At 42.8% G+C, this 24,071-nt stretch overlaps 1 protein-coding gene across 3 annotated transcripts in view; it reads left to right on the top strand.

Annotated features, from left to right (window-relative positions):
* LOC126424980 (ectonucleoside triphosphate diphosphohydrolase 5) overlaps positions 1 to 24,071 on the top strand; it is a 58,091-nt gene that overhangs the window by 5,921 nt on the left and 28,099 nt on the right. For all 3 annotated transcript variants that reach the window (XM_050087866.1, XM_050087868.1, XM_050087867.1), the window contains exons 4-5: positions 9,465 to 9,544; positions 14,528 to 14,671. In XM_050087866.1, the coding sequence (XP_049943823.1) occupies positions 9,465 to 9,544; positions 14,528 to 14,671 (224 nt within the window). The remainder of the gene's footprint in view (positions 1 to 9,464; positions 9,545 to 14,527; positions 14,672 to 24,071) is intronic.

The following is a 24,071-nucleotide window of genomic DNA, read 5'->3' as shown; positions in this document are numbered from 1 at the left end:
GATATAAAGCCTGTAGACAAAGTTTCTTAAATTTTCCTTTTATTTCACTATATTTTTGCCAAGAATAGCAATTGTGGCTGCTGTAGAACATGTGGGTCTCTTCATCTAGTTCGGCAGTTGAATAGTGCCTAAATATGGCAATTGATTAAACTTTTATCACCTTCCTCTTCTCCTTCTTCTTCTTGTATAGGACCATGGGTAGCCCCTTTGTGTATTACATTTCCCTCTTCTCCTTCCAGAACCTCTTTATTCTTTGTCTTCTCCTCTCCCCCTCTTCTTTCAAGATCTTCAATAGTCTCATGTTGTGTCTCTGCCACTGGTGACTATCCTTTTCCTGTATATTTCTCTATTGTTAATCTGTGACATTTTCTGGGGTATGTACTTTATTCTCCAATTTTCATTTCCTTTTGCCTTGATCACCAGTTCTGCCCAATCCTTTGGGAGTTCAATAACCCACTTGGCTCCTGTCTTTCCTCGTGTGCTCCATATTGTTTCCCATACTCTTTTTGTCCTATTATCCGTATTCATCATGATTACATATCCAGCAAACTTTGGCCCGATCAGTCAGATTTCTTCTGATGTTGACCTTGTGCTCCAGTACAGTTTTTCCTTACATCCTCACATCCACCTCTCATCATCCCCTTTAGGTGCCTAATATTTTCCTCAGTGTTGTTCTTTCTTCTTTCTCTAGTCTTGCATCATTTCGTCCCAGTGTTGTTATTTCATACGCGTATAGTACAGGAATGTGTATTCAACTACAGAGAGATGTAAGCAGGCAGAATATAGCGCTGGGGTCGTCAGTGCCTGTAGAAGACAACAAGTATCTGGCACAATTTTTAGATCAGTTACTGCTGCTACAATGGCAGGTTATCAAAACCTGAGTGAGTTTGAATGTGGTGGTATAATTGGTGAACAAATGATGGGATACAGCATATCCGAGGCAGCGAGGAAGTGGGGATTTTCCCTTATGGCCATTTCATGAGTGTACTGTGAATATTGGGAATCCGGTAAAACATCAAATCTCGGATATCACTGCAGCCGGAAAAAGATTCTGCAAGAACAGGACCAATGATGACTGAAGAGAAATGTTCAAGATGACAGAAGTGCAACCCTTGCACAAATTGATGCAGATTTCAGTGCTGGGCCTTCAACAAGTATCAATATGCGAATCATTCAACAGAACATCATCAATATGGCTCTTTGGAGCTGAAGGCCCACTCGTGTACCATTGATGACTGCATGACACAAAGCTTTACATCTCACCTGCACCTGTTGTCAATACCGACATAGGACTGTTGATGACTGAAAACATGTTGCCTGGTCGTTCGGGTCTCATTTCAAATTGTATTGAGCAGATGGTTGTACACGAGGTATGGAGACAGCCTCATGAATCCGTGCACCATGCATGTCAGCAGGAGACTGTTCAAGCTGGTGGAGGCTCTTTAATGGTGTGGGACGTGTGCAGTTGGAGTGATATGGGACCACTGACACATCTAGATATGATGCTGATGGGACAAGTACGTAAGCATCCTCTCTGATCACTGGCATCCATTCATGTCCATTGGCAATTCCAGCAGGGAAATCGGACAGCCCACACATCCAGAATTGCTACAAATTTGCTCAAGTAATGCTCTTCTGAGTTTAAACACTTCCACTGGCTACCAAACTTCCCCGGCATGAACATCATTGAGCATATATGGGATGCCATGCAACATGCTGTTTAGAAGAAATCTTCACCCTCTCATACTCTTATGGATTGATGGAAGCCCTGCAGGATTCATGTTGTCAATTCCCTCCAGCACTGCTTCAGTCCATGCTATGACATGTTGCGGCACTTCTACATGGTTGCGGGGGCCCTACACGATATTAAGCATGTGTATCAGTTTATTTGGCTCTTCAGTGTATATAGTCATTCAGAAGTTTGAGCTCATCTTCATCCACTCTCAAGTCGTATACTCCTAGCTCACTCATTTGTTACATAGTTTAATTCTTAATTTCTTTGCGTGTTTTTGGTACTTGCATTGTTTAATTCATAAATTTCGGGCGTATTATAGTATTTGAGAGTTGAAGCATCGCGTTTTAGTACCTGAATAGTGTAGAATCGTGTAGTCTCCTTCCGCCGCCGAGCAATGTCAGCAGTGCGCAAGTAGCAGCATTACTGCATTTACCAGGCAATCTTGTATTTTAATAACAGTTTAAATTTTGTCGATTTGTTTGCTTTCTCTGTAGATTAGTTCAGACGTTCTTTGCAAAACAGTTTGTAGCATGGATAGGGACTGCAACTGCTGTGTTCGGATGCAGGCTGAGTTGGCATCCCTTCGCTCCCAGCTTCAGGCAGTGTTGGCTTTGGTCACACAGCTTGAGGCTGTTGCCAATGGGCATCACTGTGGGGGTCCGGATGGGGGTTTGTCGGGGACGGCCAGCTCGTCCCACACATCCCCCGATCGGACTAAGACTGTGGTTGCCCGGGATACTGCCCGCATTGAGGCTGATCCCTCACCTGTGGTAGAGTGGGAGGTCGTCTCAAGGTGTGGCAGGAGGCGAAAGACATTCCGGAGGGCTGAACGGAAGGCTTCTCCAGTTTGTCTGACGAACCGGTTTCAGGCTCTGTCTCAGGCTGATACTGATCTTCGGCCTGACATGGCTGCTTGTCCTGTTCCAGAGGTTGCCCCTCAGTCTGCAAGATCCGGGCGGTCGCAGAGGGTGGGCTTACTGGTAGTTGGGAGCTCCAACGTCGGGCGCGTAATGGGCCCCTTAGGGAAATTGCAGCAAGAGAGGGGAAGAAAACCAATGTGCACTCCGTGTGCATACCGGGGGGAGTCATTCCAGATGTGGAAAGAGTCCTTCCGGATGCCATGAAGGGTACAGGGTGCACCCATCTGCAGGTGGTCGCTCATGTCGGCACCAGTGATGTGTGTCGCTATGGATCGGAGGAAATCCTCTCTGGCTTCCGGCAGCTATCTGATTTGGTGAAGACTGCCAGTCTCGCTAGCGGGATGAAAGCAGAGCTCACCATCTGCAGCATCGTCGACAGGACTGACTGCGGACCTTTGGTACAGAGCCGAGTGGAGGGTCTGAATCAGAGGCTGAGACGGTTCTGCGACCATGTGGGCTGCAGATTCCTCGACTTGCGCCATAGGGTGGTGGGGTTTCGGGTTCTGCTGGATAGGTCAGGAGTCCACTACACGCAACAAGCGGCTACACAGGTAGCAGGGGTTGTGTGGCGTGGGCTGGGCGGTTTTTTAGGTTAGATGGCCTTGGGCAAGTACAGAAAGGGCAACAGCCTCAACGGGTGCGGGGCAAAGTCAGGACATGCGGGGACCAAGCAGCAATCGGTATTGTAATTGTCAACTGTCGAAGCTGCATTGGTAAAGTACCAGAACTTCAAGCGCTGATAGAAAACACCGAAGCTGAAATCGTTACAGGTAAAGAAAGCTGGCTTAAGCCAGAGATAAATTCTGCCGAAATTTTTACAAAGGTATAGACGGTGTTTAGAAAGGATAGATTGCATGCAACCGGTGGTGGAGTGTTCGTCGCTGTTAGCAGTAGTTTATCCTGTAGTGAAGTAGAAGTGGATAGTTCCTGTGAATTATTATGGGTGGAGGTTACAATCAACAACCGAGCTAGGTTAATAATTGGCTCCTTTTACCAACCTCCCAACTCAGCAGCATTAGTGGCAGAACAACTGAGAGAAAATTTGGAATACATTTCACATAAATTTTCTCAGCATGTTACAGTCTTAGGTGGGGATTTCAATTTACCAGATATAGACTGGGACACTCAGATGTTTAGGACGGGTGGTAGGGAGAGAGCATCGAGTGACATTATACTGAGTGCACTATCCGAAAATTACCTCGAGCAATTAAACAGAGAACCGACTCGTGGAGATGACATCTTGGACCTACTGATAACAAACAGACCCGAACTTTTCGACTCTGTAAGTGCAGAACAGGGAATCAGTGATCATAAGGCCGTTGTAGCATCCCTGAATATGGAAGTTAATAGGAATATAAAAAAAGGGAGGAAGGTTTATCTGTTTAGCAAGAGTAATAGAAGTCAGATTTCAGACTACCTAACAGATCAAAACGAAAATTTCTGTTCCGACACTGACAAAGTTAAGTGTTTATGGAAAAAGTTCAAGGCAATCGTAAAATGCGTTTTAGACAGGTACGTGCCGAGTAAAACTGTGAGGGACGGGAAAAACCCACCGTGGTACAACAACAAAGTTAGGAAACTACTGCGAAGGCAAAGAGAGCTTCACTCCAAGTTTAAACGCAGCCAAAACCTCTCAGACAAACAGAAGCTAAACAATGTCAAAATTAGCGTAAGGAGGGCTATGCGTGAAGCGTTCAGTGAATTCGAAAGTAAAATTCTATGTACCGACTTGACAGAAAATCCTAGGAAGTTCTGGTCTTACGTTAAATCAGTAAGTGGCTCGAAACAGCATATCCAAACACTCTGGGATGATGATGGCATTGAAACAGAGGATGACACGCGTAAAGCTCAAATACTAAACACCTTTTTCCAAAGCTGTTTCACAGAGGAAAACCGCACTGCAGTTCCTTCTCTAAATCCTCGCACAAACGAAAAAATGGCTGACATCGAAATAAGTGTCCAAGGAATAGAAAAGCAACTGGAATCATTCAATAGAGGAAAGTCCACTGGACCTGAAGGGATACCAATTCGATTCTACACAGAGTACGCGAAAGAACTTGCCCCCCTTCTAACAGCCGTGTACCGCAAGTCTCTAGAGGAACGGAGGGTTCCAAATGATTGGAAAAGAGCACAGGTAGTCCCAGTCTTCAAGAAGGGTCGTTGAGCAGATGCGCAAAACTATAGACCTATATCTCTGACGTCGATCTGTTGTAGAATTTTAGAACATGTTTTTTGCTCGAGTATCATGTCGTTTTTGGAAACCCAGAATCTACTATGTAGGAATCAACATGGATTCCGGAAACAGCGATCGTGTGAGACCCAACTCACTTTATTTGTTCATGAGACCCAGAAAATATTAGATACAGGCTCCCAGGTAGATGCTATTTTTCTTGACTTCCGGAAGGCGTTCGATACAGTTCCGCACTGTCGCCTGATAAACAAAGTAAGAGCCTACGGAATATCAGACGAGCTGTGTGGCTGGATTGAAGAGTTTTTAGCAAACAGAACACAGCATGTTGTTATCAATGGAGAGACGTCTACAGACGTTAAAGTAACCTCTGGCGTGCCACAGGGTAGTGTTATGGGACCATTGCTTTTCACAATATATATAAATTACCTAGTAGATAGTGTCGGAAGTTCCATGCAGCTTTTCGCGGATGATGCTGTAGTATACAGAGAAGTAGCAGCATTAGAAAATTGTAGCGAAATGCAGGAAGATCTGCGGCGGATAGGCACTTGGTGCAGGGAGTGGCAACTGTCCCTTAACATAGACAAATGTAATGTATTGCGAATACATAGAAAGAAGGATCCTTTATTATATGATTAATTGATAGCGGAACAAACACTGGTAGCAGTTACTTCTGTAAAATATCTGGGAGTATGCGTGCGGAACGATTTGAAGTGGAATGATCATATAAAATTAATTGTTGGTAAGGCGGGTACCAGGTTGAGATTCATTGGGAGAGTGCTTAGAAAATGTAGTCCATCAACAAAGGAGGTGGCTTACAAATCACTCGTTCGACCTATACTTGAGTATTGCTCATCAGTGTGGGATCCGTACCAGATCGGTTTGACGGATGAGATAGAGAAGATCCAAAGAAGAGCGGCGCGTTTCGTCACAGGGTTATTTGGTAACCGTGATAGCGTTACGGAGATGTTTAATAAACTCAAGCGGCAGACTCTGCAAGAGAGGCGCTCTGCATTGCGGTGTAGCTTGCTCGCCAGGTTTCGAGAGGGTGCGTTTCTGGATGAGGTATCGAATATATTGCTTCCCCCTACTTATACCTCCTGAGGAGATCACGAATGTAAAATGAGAGAGATTAGAGCGCGCACGGAGGCTTTCAGACAGTCGTTCTTCCCGCAAACCATACGCGACTGGAACAGGAAAGGGAGGTAATGACAGTGGCACGTAAAGTGCCCTCTGCCACACACCGTTGGGTGGCTTGCGGAGTATAAATGTAGATGTAGATGTATCGTGGAAACACTGGCCCATTTCTCTACCCTCCCGTTGTTCCGGCTGAATATGTAGCTCTGTGATGAATACGCATTTCTTGAAACTGTTCATAACCATCGTCGGGGTAAGACTTCTCCATCAGACATAGTCATCGCTGTCACTCTGATTCCCTCACTGCTCCCATTTCTTTTTGTTGTATATTCTCCCAAGTATTTAAATGTGTCCACTCTTTGCATGGTGCTTCTGATGTTTTGCAGTCCCCGGTGGTGCTTAGTGCTTACGTTTTGTGGGGATCCTCAATCCCTATATCCTTCTAGCAGGGAAGCCGGCCGGAGTGGCCGAGTGGTTAAAGGCGCTACAGTCTGGAACCGCACGACCGCTACGGTCGCAGGTTCGAATCCTGCCTCGGGCATGGATGTGTGTGATGTACTTAGGTTAGTTAGGTTTAAGTAGTTCTAAGTTCTAGGGGACTTATGACCACGGCAGTTGAGTCCCATAGTGCTCAGAGCCATTTTTGAACCTTCTAGCTGTCTTGCTTAGGTTATCAATTTGTGTTTTTGTGTATCTTTCTGTCCTACTTTCACTGTCATATGCAAAGGCTAGGCAATCCATTTGGGTCCTGTGTCATTTTGGCCTCCCTGTGCATCTTTGGTATTCCTATTTCTTGTTTATTGCTGTCCACTTTCTGATCACTTTGTCCTGTGAACCAAATTGGTGAAAATCCATATCCCTGTTTGATGCTGGCTTGATCTCAGCTCTTCCGATAGTACTCCACTGTATCTCATCACCACTCTTGCCTTTGTCAGAAATTCTGTTTTTAGTTCCCCTGTATAGTGTCTAGTCCTTTTTCTTCATGATCCTTTCAAGAATCTGTCAATGGAATCATATGCCTTTTTGAAGGCCCTAGATATTTCCCTATCTTTTTGTTCTTTCAGGCTCTCTGCACTGTTGGTTATTTTTTATGGAAATAGGTGGTGTGCGCATCTTCTTTCCTTTTTAAATCCAGCTTGATGGTCTCCAACTGTACTTTCTATCTGTTCAGCAGGATGGGTTTCAATAGCACCATGTAACTGACCTCTGGTAGCAATATTCCTCTGCAGTTGTCTGCAACCCTCTTGTCCCCCTTCTTATGGGTTGGCACTGTGATCGCATCCTTTTGGTAACTTCTAGTCCTCTAAATGTGGCAGATAACCTTGGTTACATTGTCTACCAACTTGTTGGGTCCACACTTTATCATTTCAGCTGCTGTCCCATCTTCTTCAGTTGCTTGTTGTTGTCTAGATCACTTCTATCCAGAACAAACTCATTCCTGGTTGGAATGACTAACCTCCCTCTCTCTCTCTCTCTCTCTCTCCCCCCTTCTTCTCCTGCAGAGAAACTAGTCTCTCTCTAAATCAACCTAGATTACAGCCTGCAGTGTTCATTATGTTCACTGTTTCTTCTAATTGTAGAGCATCAGCAAAATGAAATGTGTTGTATGGAGCTTAAGACTTGCTAATAAAAACTATACACATGTCTGAAGTTTTTTGGCACAGAACATTACTGTATGTGAAACATACATTAAAAAATACTTAATATTTACCCTAGTATGTCTCTTCTTTGTAGATAGGTAAGCATGCTAGGAATGAAGTTTGCTTGTGCATGGCAGCAGAATGGGGTCAAAGACACCTTGCTTGTTTCTAAACATTGCTAAGGGTTGCTGTGGACAACAGTGAATAAAACTGCACCTACCCTACCATGATGTAGTCTGAAGGAAAGCATTAATCACCATCCAGCACTATTCATGGGAAAGCATCCAGAGGAAGACTAAACCTCATTGGCTGCCGAATGTTACTTGAAGTGGGTTGTAGAATTGTTTGAAATTTGTCCAGCTTCCGGTGTGTCGTGCACTGTGGTGAACCTAAAGATAAAACTTGACTTGGTCGTGTCTTACCACAAGTAATTTGAATGTTCTATTGGTATTTGATAGCCTTTCCAACCAGGTTAGGTGGCATAGTCTACTATCCACACGCCACAAGAAGTAATGTCAGCAGGTGCCACAGCCTGAACGGCCTCTATTGCTAACAGTGAGATGACCAGTGTTTGCCACTGTAACTTCACAAGTCATATTGCACATGCTTGCATGGTCTTTTCCTCTTATTGTACCACTTGCCTCTCTGAATGCATACATTTTGTGACGTGACCATAGCATGCTCTTGGGGGGGAAAGAAAAAGAGAAACATGATAAAGAAAATTTCAAAATGGACATAAATGGTTCTACAGTTGCATCATAATGATGGAAAAAATTACTATCTCAGTTGGCTCAAAATAAATTCCGACATTGTGTTGTCAGCACCTTAAAATGAAGACGTGTTAGTCTTATTTGAAGCCCGTTTTAATATCTTGTTAGCAGAGTAATTTACAGGCAGTATTCAGTTGGAACACACACATTTATTGCACACAGATTAACAAAATGGTCATAAGACAACTTCTGTTAAAAGGGAGAACACAGAGAAAGACATACTGAATGTTTGTAGTTATGCCAAAGCAATACGAAAGACTTACTAGCAAAGTGCTATGGATTCTAAATTCCCACACTCCCACTAAAAAAAAATCTATGTTAACAGTGCAGAATCTTGTAATTGCATATGATGCTAATGGTGGTGACGCTTTACTGTGTTACCAATGGCATCTCCATGGTTAAGGCCCATTCTGATGTTCTTTCACTATGTCAGGTTATAGCCAAATAGCCCGCAAGTGGGACTCGTCATTTCGGTTTTTACATGATGCGTGTTCTGAGTGCATCAGCTGCTTTGCAAGTAAATTGACACTTTGTTTTGGCTCATAGTTACAGTGTTCATTTTCCACATGATATCACACTCTCTGATTGAAGGAACTGAGTTTAAAGTAGCTAGTGAGAATCTGCTATGGAGTAATTTTAGTCTGGCTGTGGTCAGACTTTGCCAAAATGAATTAATTTGTGACCTGTAACCTAAGGAAGCCACTGTTAAAGGGATGAAAAAGATAAGAGTTTAATGACACAAGCAGGACAGGCAAGAAGTGGGAAAGAGAATAAAATCATTTCTCCTACTGCTGCTATTATTATTATTGGCAGAGGTTCCAAGGAAAAAAGTTGTGGAGGGTGGGTCGTGGAGGAGTTGGTTGAAATAAGCTAACACTGTGTCACTGTGATGAAAGATTTCAGTTTCACATTATGCTGTACTGTGTGTAATTTTCCATGGTGTGTGCACACTTGTATAACAGACTAGTGTTTCTGCTGGGAAGATATTCTTGTATAACTCTGAATACCATGTAGTTTGTTATATTAATGTGTAAAGCAACTGCACTTGTATAATGTGTGTGTTATCATATACAGATAAGAATCTAAAACTGGACGATGAGCTGTTCGTTCAGGTGAAACCTGGCCTCTCGTCATTTGCTGATAATCCTGTGAAGGTGAGTAATACATGATTCTGACATCATTCCAGTATCACCTCAAAGTATCTTATCTCTGACAGGTGCCTGATGTAGAGCAAATTCCCACAAGTTGATTTATGAGCTATCTTGGACATATCTATAATATTTCCAAGGTGTGTACTCATAGCAGAAATTAGATGTCATCCCATTTCCTTCTCACTGTTCATAAGTGTTTAACAGGTACACAACAGGCAGGAAATATAATGTGTGTTCAAACATATTATTTGCACACTATCCACTCACATTTGAACAGTTTTCTCCAGCCATTTATTGTTGAAACACTTTCTCATGACACTCACAAACGTCAGTTCTGACCAGTTAATTCTCTACCTGTCTCTTCACCTCTTATCCTTTCCTTGTTTTCCTCTTACCGTGTAACAGTGACGTCTGCTCATAGACTTCCATGGTCATTTGGGTATTAGGCTACATCATTTAGTAAAACAAAAAAAGAAAGAAAGAAACAGTATTGTCATTTTGACTGTCTTTGCACTGGTCCGTGTCCTATCATTGCCTCTGAAGAGGGTTGTGGCAAAGGCAGTCAAAATGTTGCCTTTGTTTTACACTTACTTTTAATGTTCCACAACAATGTGGTCAAATTCTAATACTCAAAGGCAAAGCAATGACTCATTTTCTGGCTCTCATGGATCAATCGAGAGTGGCCGATGGCCACGTCATCCTCTGCCAATGGCATCATCGAGTCCAGTAATGGAGGGATAGGGGATCAGCACACTGCTCTTCCGGCCATGTCAGCTTTTTTGGTGTTGGAGTCACTGCTTCTGTTTTAAGTAGCTCCTCAGCTGGCATCAAGAGGCTGGGTGCACCTTGTTCCTGTTCTTACACCAAGCAAAAATACCTGGCAGTGCTAGGAGTTGAACCCGATCCTCCACTGAGCTACGGAGGCACACTAATACTTAGAGGGATATTATTAAAAACGTCTAGTCAGGCAACTGTAGTACACTTGTATTTTACTTCTTTGTAATGCTATTCATAACCCCTCCCCCTCCCCCCCCCCCCTTCCCCCACCCGTTACCTCCCACCTCACCACTCTCAGATGGGCCAACTAAGGATGACATGCCAATTTTAACTCCTTATTCATTTATGTCTTATTTTCTTCCTGTACTATATCATCTGTACACTCATGTTTTTTCTCGCCGTGTCCTGACTGCTTGACTGGGTTCCATTCCCGGTGGGGTCAGGGATTTTCACCTGCCTCGAGATGGCTGGGTGTTTGTGTTGTCCTCATCATTTCATCATCATTCATGAAAGTGCCGAGATTGGACTGAGCAAAGATTGGGAATTTGTACGGGCGCTGATACCTGCACAGTTGAACGCCCCACAAACCAATCATCATCTTCATCATCATCTGACTGCCTGATACCTGTTTTTCTTTCCCTCACTCTTCTACTTTGGAATCCTTCAATATTCAACACTGCTAAACATTTCCGTCAGTTGTTTCTTCTGCTTTTATATTATTTCTTTCTAAACCCTTTTTAATTTCATGGATCCAACTTCTTGTTAACTTCTTATCTAACAGTTATTTGAAGATCTTTTTGAGCTTTCATTTGACATAAATGTCCAATTTCTAACAGTCCTCATTTCCTCAGTATTCCTCATGTGTTTTCAATGTTTCAATAAATTTGATTACTACTAAATAATTTAAAACCTTGTGTAGCTTTTCATGGGCCTAATATTGTTGTAATGATTCATTCTTCTAATATTTCTAATTTACCTAAATTATACAGTGGAAACTCCAGGTTGTATTATCAATATAAGGAAAAGATAGATTGCTACTCACTGTAATGGTGTCACTTTGGGTTGCAGACTGGCACAACAAACACACTTACAAATTAGCTTTCAGCCAAAGTCTTCTTCAGAAAAGGGAAACCACACACACACACACACACACACACACACACACACACACACACACACACACACACACATTCATTCATACAAGCAAACACACCTCATGCACACAAGATCGCCATCCCTGACAGCTCAGACTGAAATGCAACTGTCACATAGAATGGAATAAGCAGTCTGGAGGGGGCAGAGAAGGGGAAGCAGGATACTGGTAGGGGAAGAGGAGAGTGCTGTTAGGTGGAGTGTGCAAGGACTAGACTGCCAATGGATGCAGCATCGGGAGGCTGTGGAACTTGGAGCTGAGGGAGGTCATGGCAAAAGTGGGAGGTGGAATCTGGAGCTAAAAAAGGAGAAGAGATAAAGGTTCCACCACTGTTGTTATGAACAGCGACTACATGGCTGAAGGCTCTGCTAATTATCTGACTCCTCCACCTATAAACTTGACAAAAGTGATCCCATCACGGAAGTCAAACATAAGTTCCGGTCCCTGCTGAAAGCCTTTTGCCCTTCCCAGAGCCCATCCCCTGCATCCATTTTCCTCCTCACCTCTATGATATACCACACACCCACCTCAATCATGCTCCTCACAAACCGAGCCCCATTGTAGCTGGTTCCTGTCCCCTGAAAGTATTTTGGCCCTCATTGACCAACACTTCCAACCAGTTGCCCATAATCTAGCCTCCCATGTCAAAGATACCAACCACTTCCTTCACCAATTCTCCACAATCCCCACCCCTTTACTCTCTGGATCCCTACTTGTCACTGTTAACACCACTTCCCTCTACACCAACATCCCTCATGACCATGGTCTTACCACTATTGAACACTACCTTCCCCAATGTCCTTCAGACTCCAAACCCACTACCCCATTCCTCATACACTTACTAACTTATTCTAACTCTGAGCTACTCGCCTTTGAAGGGAAAGTACACAAACAAATCCGTGGCACAGCCATGAGCTCCCACATGGCAGTCCACTATGCCCGAGTAGAGGAGATCTTCCTAGCCTTCCAATACACCAAACCCTTGTCTTGCTCAGGTTCATTGATGATATCTTCATGAACTGGTCACATGGCCAAGACACACTATCCTCATATCTTCATATCACCGCCTTCTCTCCCATCTGCTTCACCTAGTCCTCCTCATCAGTGTGCCACCTTCCTGTATTTTGACCTCTCTGATGGCTCCATCCATACCTTTGTCCACATTAAACCCATCAACCACCATCAGTACCTGCCTTTTACAGCTGTCATCCTTTTTCACACGAAAAAATCCCTCCCATAAAACTTGGCCATCCAGGGATAATGTACCTGTAGTGCCAATAACCCCCCTTGCCCAGTATGCTGAGGGTTTCACCGCAGTCTTCACAGACAGACACTATCCTCCGACCTAGTCTGTAAATAGATCTCCCGTGCCATTTCCCCACACACCAGCAATCCTCCCACCACCTCCAAGGTCAACTACAAAGGAGTGCCCCTTTGTCACCAAATACCACCCTAGACTGGAACAACTGAACCTCATCCTTCGTCAGGGCTTTGATTACATATCATCGTGCCCTTAAATGAGGGACAATCTACCCTTCTAAAGCAGTGTTCTGTCATCCACTCAACTTCCACAACCTCATAATTCATCCCTGTGCCACTTGCAATCCCAACTGCCGTGCCACAGGGATTATATCCATGTGGGAGACCCAGGTGCAAGACTTTACCAATCCATCCATCCAGAACTTCTTATTTCAGTCCTGTCACAGACTTATCTTACCCTATCAGAAGCCAGGCCACCTATGAAAGTAGTCATGTCATATACCAGCTTTGCTGCAATCACTGCACAGCTTTTTATATTGGTATGACTACCAGTCAGTTGTCCACCAGGATAATCAGCAACCACTAAACTGTGGCCAAGAGCAAAGTAGGCTACCCTGTGTCACAACATGCACCTTAACACAACTCACTTGATTTCACAATGACTACTTCACTACTTGAGCCATTGAGATCCCTCACTCCACCATCAACTTTTCTGAACTGCACAGATGGGAGTTCTCCTTACAACACATTCTCTGCCCTCGAATTATCTCAGCCTCGACCTATGGTAACCTGCTGTCCTCGCACCCTCTAACCAGCAGTTTCCACCCTGTCTGTGCTATCGCCTCCTTTGTGTGCCACCCTCTGCCAGTGCACTCGTCCGTCTTTTCCTTTCACCACTTCTTTCCTTTTTCACTCCCCATTCCCCTCTCTCCACCTCCCTGCTCCACAGCCTCCCAATGCTGTGCATGTTGGCAGTTTAGTCCCTGCAAACTCCACCAGACAGTGCTCTTATGTAATCACTACCTGTACCCTGCTATTCCTTCCCTTTCCACACCCCCTCCATATTGCTGCTTCCATTTGACAAGAGTGTTCCAGTGCAGCCCAAGCTGCAGGAGATGGCAATTTTGTGTGTGTGTGTGTGTGTGTGTGTGTGTGTGTGTGTGTGTGTGTGTTTCCTTTTCTGAAGTAGGCTTTGACCAAAGCCAATGTGTAAGTGTCTTTTCTGGAACTCAATGTGTCATCTTTATAGTGAGCAGAAATCTATCTTTTTCTTGTATTGTTGTTAACAAAATTATATTTAACACTAGACATTTGCTTGCATATAGACATTCTGGCTCCACTGCTTTTTTCTAATGCCTATTTTTTGCATTTCTAGAGGCATTTTGCCTTGTAAAAGTCTTTGGTTATACCATAAGCCTTTGGCATTCTGTGTATCCTTTCCTCAACAGCAGCTATTTTCCAAACCATCTTCTTGAGTTATTTTCCCAAGATATTAAATTTTTTTAACCTTTTCAATTTGGCCAATATATTTTTTCAGAAATTTGGGTGAATTTTTGATTAAAAAAAAAAGTGGTTTTCCCTGCAGAAATGTTTAAGCTTGTCCTCCTGGCTGTTTCTTCTTAAAGACTAATTTGTGTTACAGCAAATGTCATATTTTCATAAAGTTTTATTTTCATAAGGTTTCAGTTGTTTTTATTTTCTGTAATATTTACATATAAATTTTCTACATTTATAATATTGACAGAGTTGACCATTTCAAAATGTAAGTACTACTATATGCATTTGATAACTTACAGGGTGCTGAAAGTCTGCAGGAACTTTTGGACCGTGCGAAAGCATTTGTTCCCCGTGAAGAATGGGGACACACACCACTCGCCATGAAGGCAACTGCAGGACTCCGCTTGCTGCCTGGGGACAAGGCGAATGCCTTGCTGGATGAGGTTTGTGCGGCATAGCATTATTTGTATGAGAAGAGTTAATTGTGGCTGTTGGTGAGGAGGATTTTTGTATTTACAGTTTTTGTTAATTTGGTGAATTTTTCACCTATGGCAGTTTTATGGTAGGGCGTTATCTGATGGTTTATGTGTGTCGTATTCCAAGCTTGGTTGATCGAATAAGGCATGTAGATGTCCTGCAATGACATGACAAGGAACAAATGTCTTATGAGGAATGTAATTAATTAGAGGGAGAGAATATTTTAGGACACGCATTACGATTTGAGTTGTTGCTGAAAACTGTATGTTAAGTGGAGATGGAAGGAAAATAAAATCACGGGGACAAATCTAGATAGGAGTGTATAAGACAGATAATTGGTGATGTAGGATGCAGTAGTTATGCTGAGGTGAAGTGAATAACTGGCAACTGACAGGAATGGAGAATAACAGCATATCAAGTGTGCAGCTCAAGTAATAATTTTCTGTATCTTTCAGTCCATAGACATTTCAAATATCTTTGTAAGAGATTACCTTGTCACAGGATGCTACCAAGGTTCTTTTTCAGGAATACCATAAATGTTTTTCCTAGAGTCACATCGAACCACGAAACACTTGCAGGACAATATTCCTCACTGAGGAGGTGTTTGCACTGGAATGAAACCTCCTGACCAGTTATGCTGTCTCACATTTTGAGACCTGAAAAATAATGTGCCGAGTAAGTGAATTAATGGTGAATAAGACCCACTGCAGTTTAATAACAAAATTCATGAAATTGTGAGAAAACAGATGTTGCACTCCAGGTTTGTAAAAGAATGCAGAAATGTTAACGTGTGAAAGTAGAAATTCACGTATCATAAAAACATCAGTGTGTGACATATACAACTTTCTTCATTATATGTAGGGAAAGGATCTTACAGAGAATATTAGAAAATTCTGGTCTTACACAAAATCACTAAATGGCCTGAAGGCTTCAATTAAATTACTTGTAGACCTACCTGGTATGGCAATGGAAAGGAAAGCTGAAGTTTCAAATCTCATATTTAAAAAATACTTCATTGTACAGACTATGGCATTGGCTCTATACTCGGATATGTGAGTGGCTCACATTTTCTTTTTTTCTTCCTAAGTGATAAACCCCATTACATCATCCTGGACAGTAAGTGTTTAATGGAGAGGTATTAACAGAAGTGCCCCAGGTAAGTGTGACAGAAGTGCTCTTTTTTTCTATACGAGTCATATTGCCTCCACCCTGTTTTGCAACTTACTTATTGATTTACCTTCCTACATATGAGGGGGTGCCCAAAAGAAACCATACTATTTTTTTTAACTTATTTGTTCACATTTTAAGCACAGACCTTCAATGTACTCTCCAGGTGTGCATATACACTTGTCTTAACTTTTTACTTCATTTTTCAAAACATTTTTTTTAAATTCTTCTTTTGTGATGCTTGACTTCATGTCTTTCTTCTCCTCAGCGACATCATTGGATGCAATGGTGGGTAAGTATAATGGGGGTGGTGGGGGAGAGTTAATGAAGAGGAGTCATACCATTTTGGTCAAGAATTGTTACAAAGACAGGGATGTGTGAGCAGGGGCATAGTCATGATGGAAAAACCAGTCACCTGAGTGCCACAAATCAGGCCACTTTCACCGTACACTGTTGCACAATCTTTTCAAAACTTCCAAATAGAAGTCCTGGTTAACTTTATAACCCTGTGGAACAAACTTAAATGTACGACTCCTCTCACATAAAAAAAACAAATTTGCATAATCTTAATGTTTGATTTCACCTGGTGAGCTTTCATGGGGCAAGGCGAACTTGAAGTCTTCCACTGGCTTGATTGTTACTGTGATTCAGGAACATAAACATAGCACCAGGTTTCATCACTGTTGATAATTTTTGAAAAAAGTTTGGATCATTTTGGGACTCTACTTTTTAAAGCACAGCTTGCTTCCATGCGACATTGTGTTTGTTCAGCATTCAGCAGCTGCGGCACGATTTTGGCAGCACACATTTAATTCCCAAATCTACAGTCACAGTTCGCTGCACTGAACTTCAAAGTCACTCTCAACAGCTCCAGAATTTCTTCATTGGTCCATCATTGATCTTTGTTGAAGATTGCACAAATGTTTTCAACATTTTCATGTATTTGGGTCATGGAAGGATAACCAGAATGAGGTTTGTAATACATTGACATTTCACTATTTTTGAAATGTGGAAAACCACTCGCACTTGAGTTTTCTCCATAGTATCGTCCTTGTATGCCATTTTTAACATTTTGCGAATTTGTGTTCCACTTTTTCCAAACAAAAAGCAGAACTTCATTGCTGCACACTGTGTACAAAAATCAGCCATTGCAAAAATGAAAATCACACAAAACAGTTGTCACTATAAACTCTGTTGAAACTAATGCTGACCTCCTTCAGCAATGGCACTCAGCTTACTGACTTTTGGATGTTCACTCTGTGTGTTCTTAGCAGAAAAATGTGGTATCACAGAAGCTCTGCTCACCAAAAAATTAGTTCAGTTTCATTTGGGTACCCACTCATAACTGAGCTGGTGGATAGGGTGAGCAGCAATGTGCGCCATTTTGCTAATGGTGCTTAGCGTACGGGACAGTGCTGTTTTAGAGTGACTGTAGGAGTATACAGGATGACTTGGGTAGAATTTGTATTTGGTGTGCGAAAGGCAGATTGCTCTAAATGTAGAAAATGTAAACTAATGCACGTGGGTAGGAAAAGCAATCCTATAGTGTTGGTGGTGTGCTGCTTGACAGTCACAAAGATTAAATATCTGAAATATCTGCTGTGCCGTTGCACACAGGGTAAGTTCTAAGGATAGGAAATGGCTGACTTTGATTTATTGGGACATTTCTAGCTCATCTATAGGGAACCACATGTAGAAAACTTGTACTGCAGTACGCAGAGTTATTCCTGGGTGTGAAGTTGTTGTGTTGAATGTTAGCACCTCTGCTGTAGCCCTTCTATATCCCCCCTTAAAAGTCCAGGGAAGGTAAGAAGTGCAAGAAGGAAACAATATATAAAAAGAAACATGGAAGAAATTGAAACAAGTATTACACAAGCAACATCTTCAAAACTTTGTGCAGTGTATAATGTAGATGAACTTGCTGCAGAATATTGCCATCTCAGCAACCACCTATACTGAGAAGGTACAGTTACTGACACTGATACCAGGTAGCTACTCTAAGAAGCAGATACATAAATACATACCCACTTCCTCACATTACGTGATTTCAAAAACTTGTAAAATGAAGAATGAGAAAGGTTATTTGGGCATGCCCAGATTCTTACTGTGGGTATCCATTGCAAGATGATACACTTACTGTTACTCTGGAATATTACTTAAGTGATGACAAAGATTGCAGCAGGCAAAGTCGTAACCAGGCTGATGTTACCTCTGTTAGTGAAAATGGCGAAAAAGTTGAAAAGGTAAAAAGATGTATGACAAGATCAATAGGAGAAGCATATCTTCTAATGAAAAAGGAGAACCTGAATTTAAAAATTGGTCTCTCAGAATTCTACTCCTTACGACCAAAAGGGTAAAATGCCAGCCAGTGAATATACATGCACATGTATTTAGTGCACTAGTTTGAAACTTTTTGTTTCACCATAAGCGGTATCACGGGAAAGAAGTACACAGATATGGACCTGATGCTTTTGTGTATATGTCAAGAGCCGCAAGATAAATATTGGTTACAGGAATGTGCGAAGTGTCCTGGTGCTGAAGTGATGACTGTTGAAACATTACACCTTCAGGATACTGACAGAGACATAAACTATGCATTGTGAGTGTTATAGAGGGTAGGCATTGTGTCATGAAAGGAATAGCTCACCATCATATTAGGAGGATTCAGAGACAGACCATAGCAGACGTAAAATAAACCACATTCCAGAATACTCGCACATTAGTTCTTCATTTCAACTTTGCTGAGAACTGCTCTGTTGCTTTGCAGAACAAAATTCAAAGTGACCACTGGCACACATCACAGTTATCAGTATTCACATGTTTTGCTCACATACTTGGAGCATCACACTGTTTTGCTATTGTCAGAGATGATCTCATTCATGACAGTCCACTTGCATGCTAAGCTATCAATGTAATTGATGACATAGCATCTAGAGGCCATGCATTTCCTTAAACACGTGTATGTGACTGATGCTGCAGCATCTCATTTTAAAAACTGCTTTCAGCTTTATGAGCTTAGTCAGCACTGCAGTATAGGAATTACGACAAAAGAAGGATATTTTCAACAACGGTCATGGAGAAAGTGCGTGTGGTAGGGTAGGAGGTCTCTGTAAACATCTTGCAACAAGATTTAATCTCCAGCATGAAGCTGTTGATGCTATAAGAGATGCTACTGGATTTGTTCACACCCTATCAACATTAGTAACAAACATGAAACTCATAAGTCTAAATGACAGTACATTAAGGGAATTCTGTTAGAGAGAGAGAGAGAGAGAGAGAGAGAGAGAGAGAGAGAGAGAGAAGAGTGGTCTTTTATGAAACCTGTGGCTTGAATTCATCAAGTAACTACTGACTTGCATCCCGGAGTGGCAAACACACTGCAAGAACAGTTCTCCAAGAAATGCCGCCTGTTATGTGTGTGAAATGGAGAGACCACAGTATACATTAGAAGACTTTGCAGTGAGCCTTTTCATTTCTTGTGTGCATGACAGTGGTGGGTGGGACAGATAATGTCTCTCATGGGCTACAAGATATAACAGTCTCCTTTATGACGCCTCAGGTCCTGCTAATACTTTCAAATGGCTGTCATTGAAAGATCAGTGTGGAGTGCCAATTTCCCAGGTACTGCTCTTGTTTCATCATCTTTGTCAGTGTGCAAATTCAGCTCGGCTATAAAAGTTCAATGAGAAGCAGATGAAAAAACAGATGAACTCTTTAAATTTTTAAGTGTGCATAATTTTTTGACCTTGAGAGTGGAGCTAGGTCTACTGAAAACATTTCTTACATTTAATACAGACAATTAATTCCCACTCTCATTGCACATTCCAGAAGTACAATGACCAACCAACGTATCGTGAAATTTTTAGAACATAGGGGTCAGGGTTTTGGAGAAAATAATTTATAAAATCAAAACAATTTCAGATTCTTTCATCGTTATGTATAAATATTTAAACAGTTGAAAAATTTCATACACAAGTGTCATAACTGACAGCAGTCCTTCCACTTTATCATTTCTCAGGACAGTTAACATCCTGTTACTATTCATATTTTCAAAACATAATTTTGAAATTTGCAAAACGTTACAAATTTTCATAGTTTATTTTTACACACACACACACACACACACACACACACACACACACACACAAATTTTAAAGATGGTGCAAGTAACTGATCTCAAATCATACAGCTCAAGAGTGAATGTGTCACATCACTATTTCAAAGTTTGCGGGAAAACCTTTCCAAAACAACATTTTTATTTTCTGATGGTTTATTAAAATTTTCCCTTTGTTATGACATTTCTGCAAATACTCTCGTATAGAGCAGTCTGTAGCATTGTTATAAATCACCAAAGAATCAAAATACTGCAGTTTTGGAGAGGTATCATGTGGCACTTCATCTTTTTTCCTGACAAACTTTGAAATAGTGATGATGTGACACATTCATTCTTGACTTGTATGAGTTGACATGAAATCACCCTCTTTCATTCAGTTACCTGTACCATCTTTAAAGCTTAGCTGTCATTTCCTCTGATTGTATCAGTTACCAATAGCTGATTATTAGGCGTGCTCATAAATTGAATCCTGGCAGACATTTAACCAATGATCTAAATAACATTGCATGTCTGTTTTGTATCAATAATGGAAACTTCTGGATGGAGAAATATGTAAAATAAGGGAAAGGCAACCACTCACCTATGGTGGATTGGTGAGTGATTTAGTACACACATTCACACTACAACCCCACACACAGCCACACACATACACTAACATTCACTCCCATAGCCCCATAGCCACTTCAAGGCTTCTTTATTCTGATAAGCAATTCACCACCTTTCGCACTTTTTTTCTCTTAATTTTCCCTTCTGGTCCCCCCCCCCCCCCCCTCTCTCTGATTCTGGTGACTAGTAAGCATAGCTGTGCACATTTTCTTGAGCACCAATAGAGAGTTAGGCAATAGCTGTGGAAGTGTAAGCGTAGGCTTCCGCGGCCGTTGTCTTCTTCAATAAAATTCTTCAGGGTATCAGACCGCATCGTCATAATTTAAAATGCGCCAACGTTTTGGCCAGCGTTGCAGCTAGCCTTCATCAGGGCCTTACGTTAACTGCTGCTAAATGGACACACTTGGTTCCTTAAATAGCTGCACGAGAAAACCGTGTCGTTACTTGATTGGCTGCAAAAGGAGGAGGAGGAGGGGTGAAAGGTATGCTTTATTGGTGTTTCCTTTATTATCTGTCATTGGCTGAAATAGCTGTTTTCTATTGGTCTTTATATTAATCCACCCCATTGGAGGGGACGGACGAATAGCGAACAGGTGATGGCTGTGACGTCACACTGTTTCCATGCTGTCCAGAAGCCGGCTGCGGCGTGCCATTGCTTTGTGTACTCGCGACCGCTACTGCGGCTCTCCGCGTGTCTGCATGGGCCGCCATGGCTCTGCCGCCGCTCCGTAGCCCTGCTATTGCAGGCAGCCAAGACCTCGGAAGCTTGTACCCGTCCTCTCTATTCATGTTGGTGGGTCTTTTGGCTATTTCTATCGCCTCTCTAATCTTTCTTTTGAAAGTGAGAGGCTGTTTCGCCAGGACGCGGGCTTCTTGAAAAAATATTGGTTTCTCGCACTCGTCTCGGTATTCCGCCACTGCTGACTTCGTGTGTTGTTTCAGGCGGATATATCTTTCATGTTCCGAGAGCCTTGTGCTAATCGGACGTCCCGTCTCACCTATGTAGACTAATCCACACGCACAACCAATTTCATACACGCCAGGTGTGTGTAGTTTGTCAACTGCATCCTTGGTAGAACCGAGCATGTCTGATATTTTGTTTCTGCTTCGGAAAATTGGTTTGATGTCGGCTTTTCGTAGGATTTTGCCAATACGTTCGGTGACCCCTTGTACATATGGTAACACAGCAATACTCTGTGCCTCCTTCTCCTCTTCCCTATTAGTCTTCTCCCTTGTCGACATGGTGCTGTCTATCATCTGCTTCCCATAGCCATTAGTTCCGAAGATGGACCTGAGGCGTTCAAGTTCTGTCTTCAGATGTTCTTCGTCGCTTATCCTGTACGCTCTCTTCGTTAGTGTGTGCAGGGCGGACTTCTTCTGCGTGGGGTGATGGTGGGAGGAGGCGTGAAGGTACCTGTCCGTATTGGTTGGTTTCCTGTACACTTTGTGGCCAAGTTTACCATCAGGTTTTCGATAAACTTCCACGTCGAGAAAAGGCAGCACCCCATTCTTCTCTGTTTCCATTGTAAACTGAATTTTCCTATGCTGTTGGTTAAGGTGCTTGTGGAAGTTCTGTAACTCCTCTTCTCCGTGGGGCCAGATGACGAAAGTATCATCGACATAGCGAAGCCAACAATTTGGACGTAATGGTGCGGACTGGAGGGCTGTTTCCTCAAATGCCTCCATGAAAATTTCTGCTGCGATAGGCGATAGGGGTGAGCCCATAGCTACACCGTCAGTTTGTTCATAAAATTGACCTCTCCACTTGAAATAGGTGGTCGTCAGACAGTGGTCTACAAGCTCACATATATCAGGTGCTACGCGTTCTTCTAGGATGTTCACAGTATCTGACACTGGGACATTCGTGAATAGGGATTTGACGTCGAAACTAACCATCGGATCTTGGTCCGTAACACTCATTTCCTTTAGGAGAGACACGAAGTGAGTGGAATCCTTAACGTAGGGCTCTGTTTGATGCACTAGGTGTCGGAGCCTAGGTGCCAGTTCTTTCGCTAGGTAGTAGGTCGGCGAATTTATACTGTTTACTATGGGCCTTAAGGGGAAGTCGGTTTTGTGTACCTTCGGTACACCATATATCCTTGGTGCCTGTGTCACTTGCGGGATGAATCTTCTGGCCTTGTCGAAGTTGATTCTAGAGTGCTTGAGCAGTGCCTGCGTCGTTTTGATTACCTTGGCCGTCGGATCTCCCTGAAGTTTCTTGTAGATAGGTTCTGCGAGAATATCTTCCATTCGTTTGTTGTAATCAGTTGTGTCCAAGACTACAGTGGCGTTGCCCTTATCTGCCTGTACCACTACTAAGTGGGGGTTGTCCCTGAGTTTCTTGATGGCATGGTATTCCTCAGCGTTGATGTTTTGCTTCGGTGGCTTTCCTTTATTCAGAACTCTGACCGTTTCCTGCCGGATCTTCTCCGCCTCGGCCTGTGGCAGATGACGTACCGAAGCCTCTACGGATTCTATGATATCTTCTTTTGGAACTCGCTTAGGTGCGACTGCGAAATTCATCCCCTTGGCCAGAATTGCTGTGGTTGCTTCGCTCAAGGTGTGGCTGGAGAGGTTGACCACTGTCCGTCGCTCGTCCAGCGTCAATGTTTCGTCCGTGGCTTTCTGTTGCAGTTTGTCGTACTTTCTCATCTGGCGGTTAGTAATACTATTGCTGGTCCTTGATGCTTGCTGAAAGGTTAACCTGTCAACTTTATCCCAGTCTTCCACCTGAAGTTTTCCGGCCAGAAATAGGTGCAGATCACACAAATTCCTGTTGTGAGCATCGACACTTATGCGGATGTGGCGGATCCTTTCCCGTAGCAATGCTTTACTGGCTTTATCACAGATATTCCTCGCCTTGTTCGTTTTTATGTGAGACGTCAACCGCAAAGAATGCGGCACAACACTCGTGTCTCTGCATCTCTTCAAAAAAGCAAGGTCATTCAGCTGTTTACATCTTTTTAAACGCAGTGCTTCTAACTTCTTGATGTTTCCATGGATTTCCTGCCCATACAGGTTGGCTTCGCTATGTCGATGATACTTTCGTCATCTGGCCCCACGGAGAAGAGGAGTTACAGAACTTCCACAAGCACCTTAACCAACAGCATAGGAAAATTCAGTTTACAATGGAAACAGAGAAGAATGGGGTGCTGCCTTTCCTCGACGTGGAAGTTTATCGAAAACCTGATGGTAAACTTGGCCACAAAGTGTACAGGAAACCAACCAATACGGACAGGTACCTTCACGCCTCCTCCCACCATCACCCCACGCAGAAGTAGTCCGCCCTGCACACGCTAACGAAGAGAGCGTACAGGATAAGCGACGAAGAACATCTGAAGACAGAACTTGAACGCCTCAGGTCCATCTTCGGAACTAATGGCTATGGGAAGCAGATGATAGACAGCACCATGTCGACAAGGGAGAAGACTAATAGGGAAGAGGAGAAGGAGGCACAGAGTATTGCTGTGTTACCATAT

The sequence above is a fragment of the Schistocerca serialis genome, chromosome 10, assembly GCF_023864345.2.
Source record: "Schistocerca serialis cubense isolate TAMUIC-IGC-003099 chromosome 10, iqSchSeri2.2, whole genome shotgun sequence".
Lineage (NCBI taxonomy): Eukaryota > Metazoa > Arthropoda > Insecta > Orthoptera > Acrididae > Schistocerca > Schistocerca serialis.
This window is presented reverse-complemented; position numbering and strand designations above follow the sequence as displayed.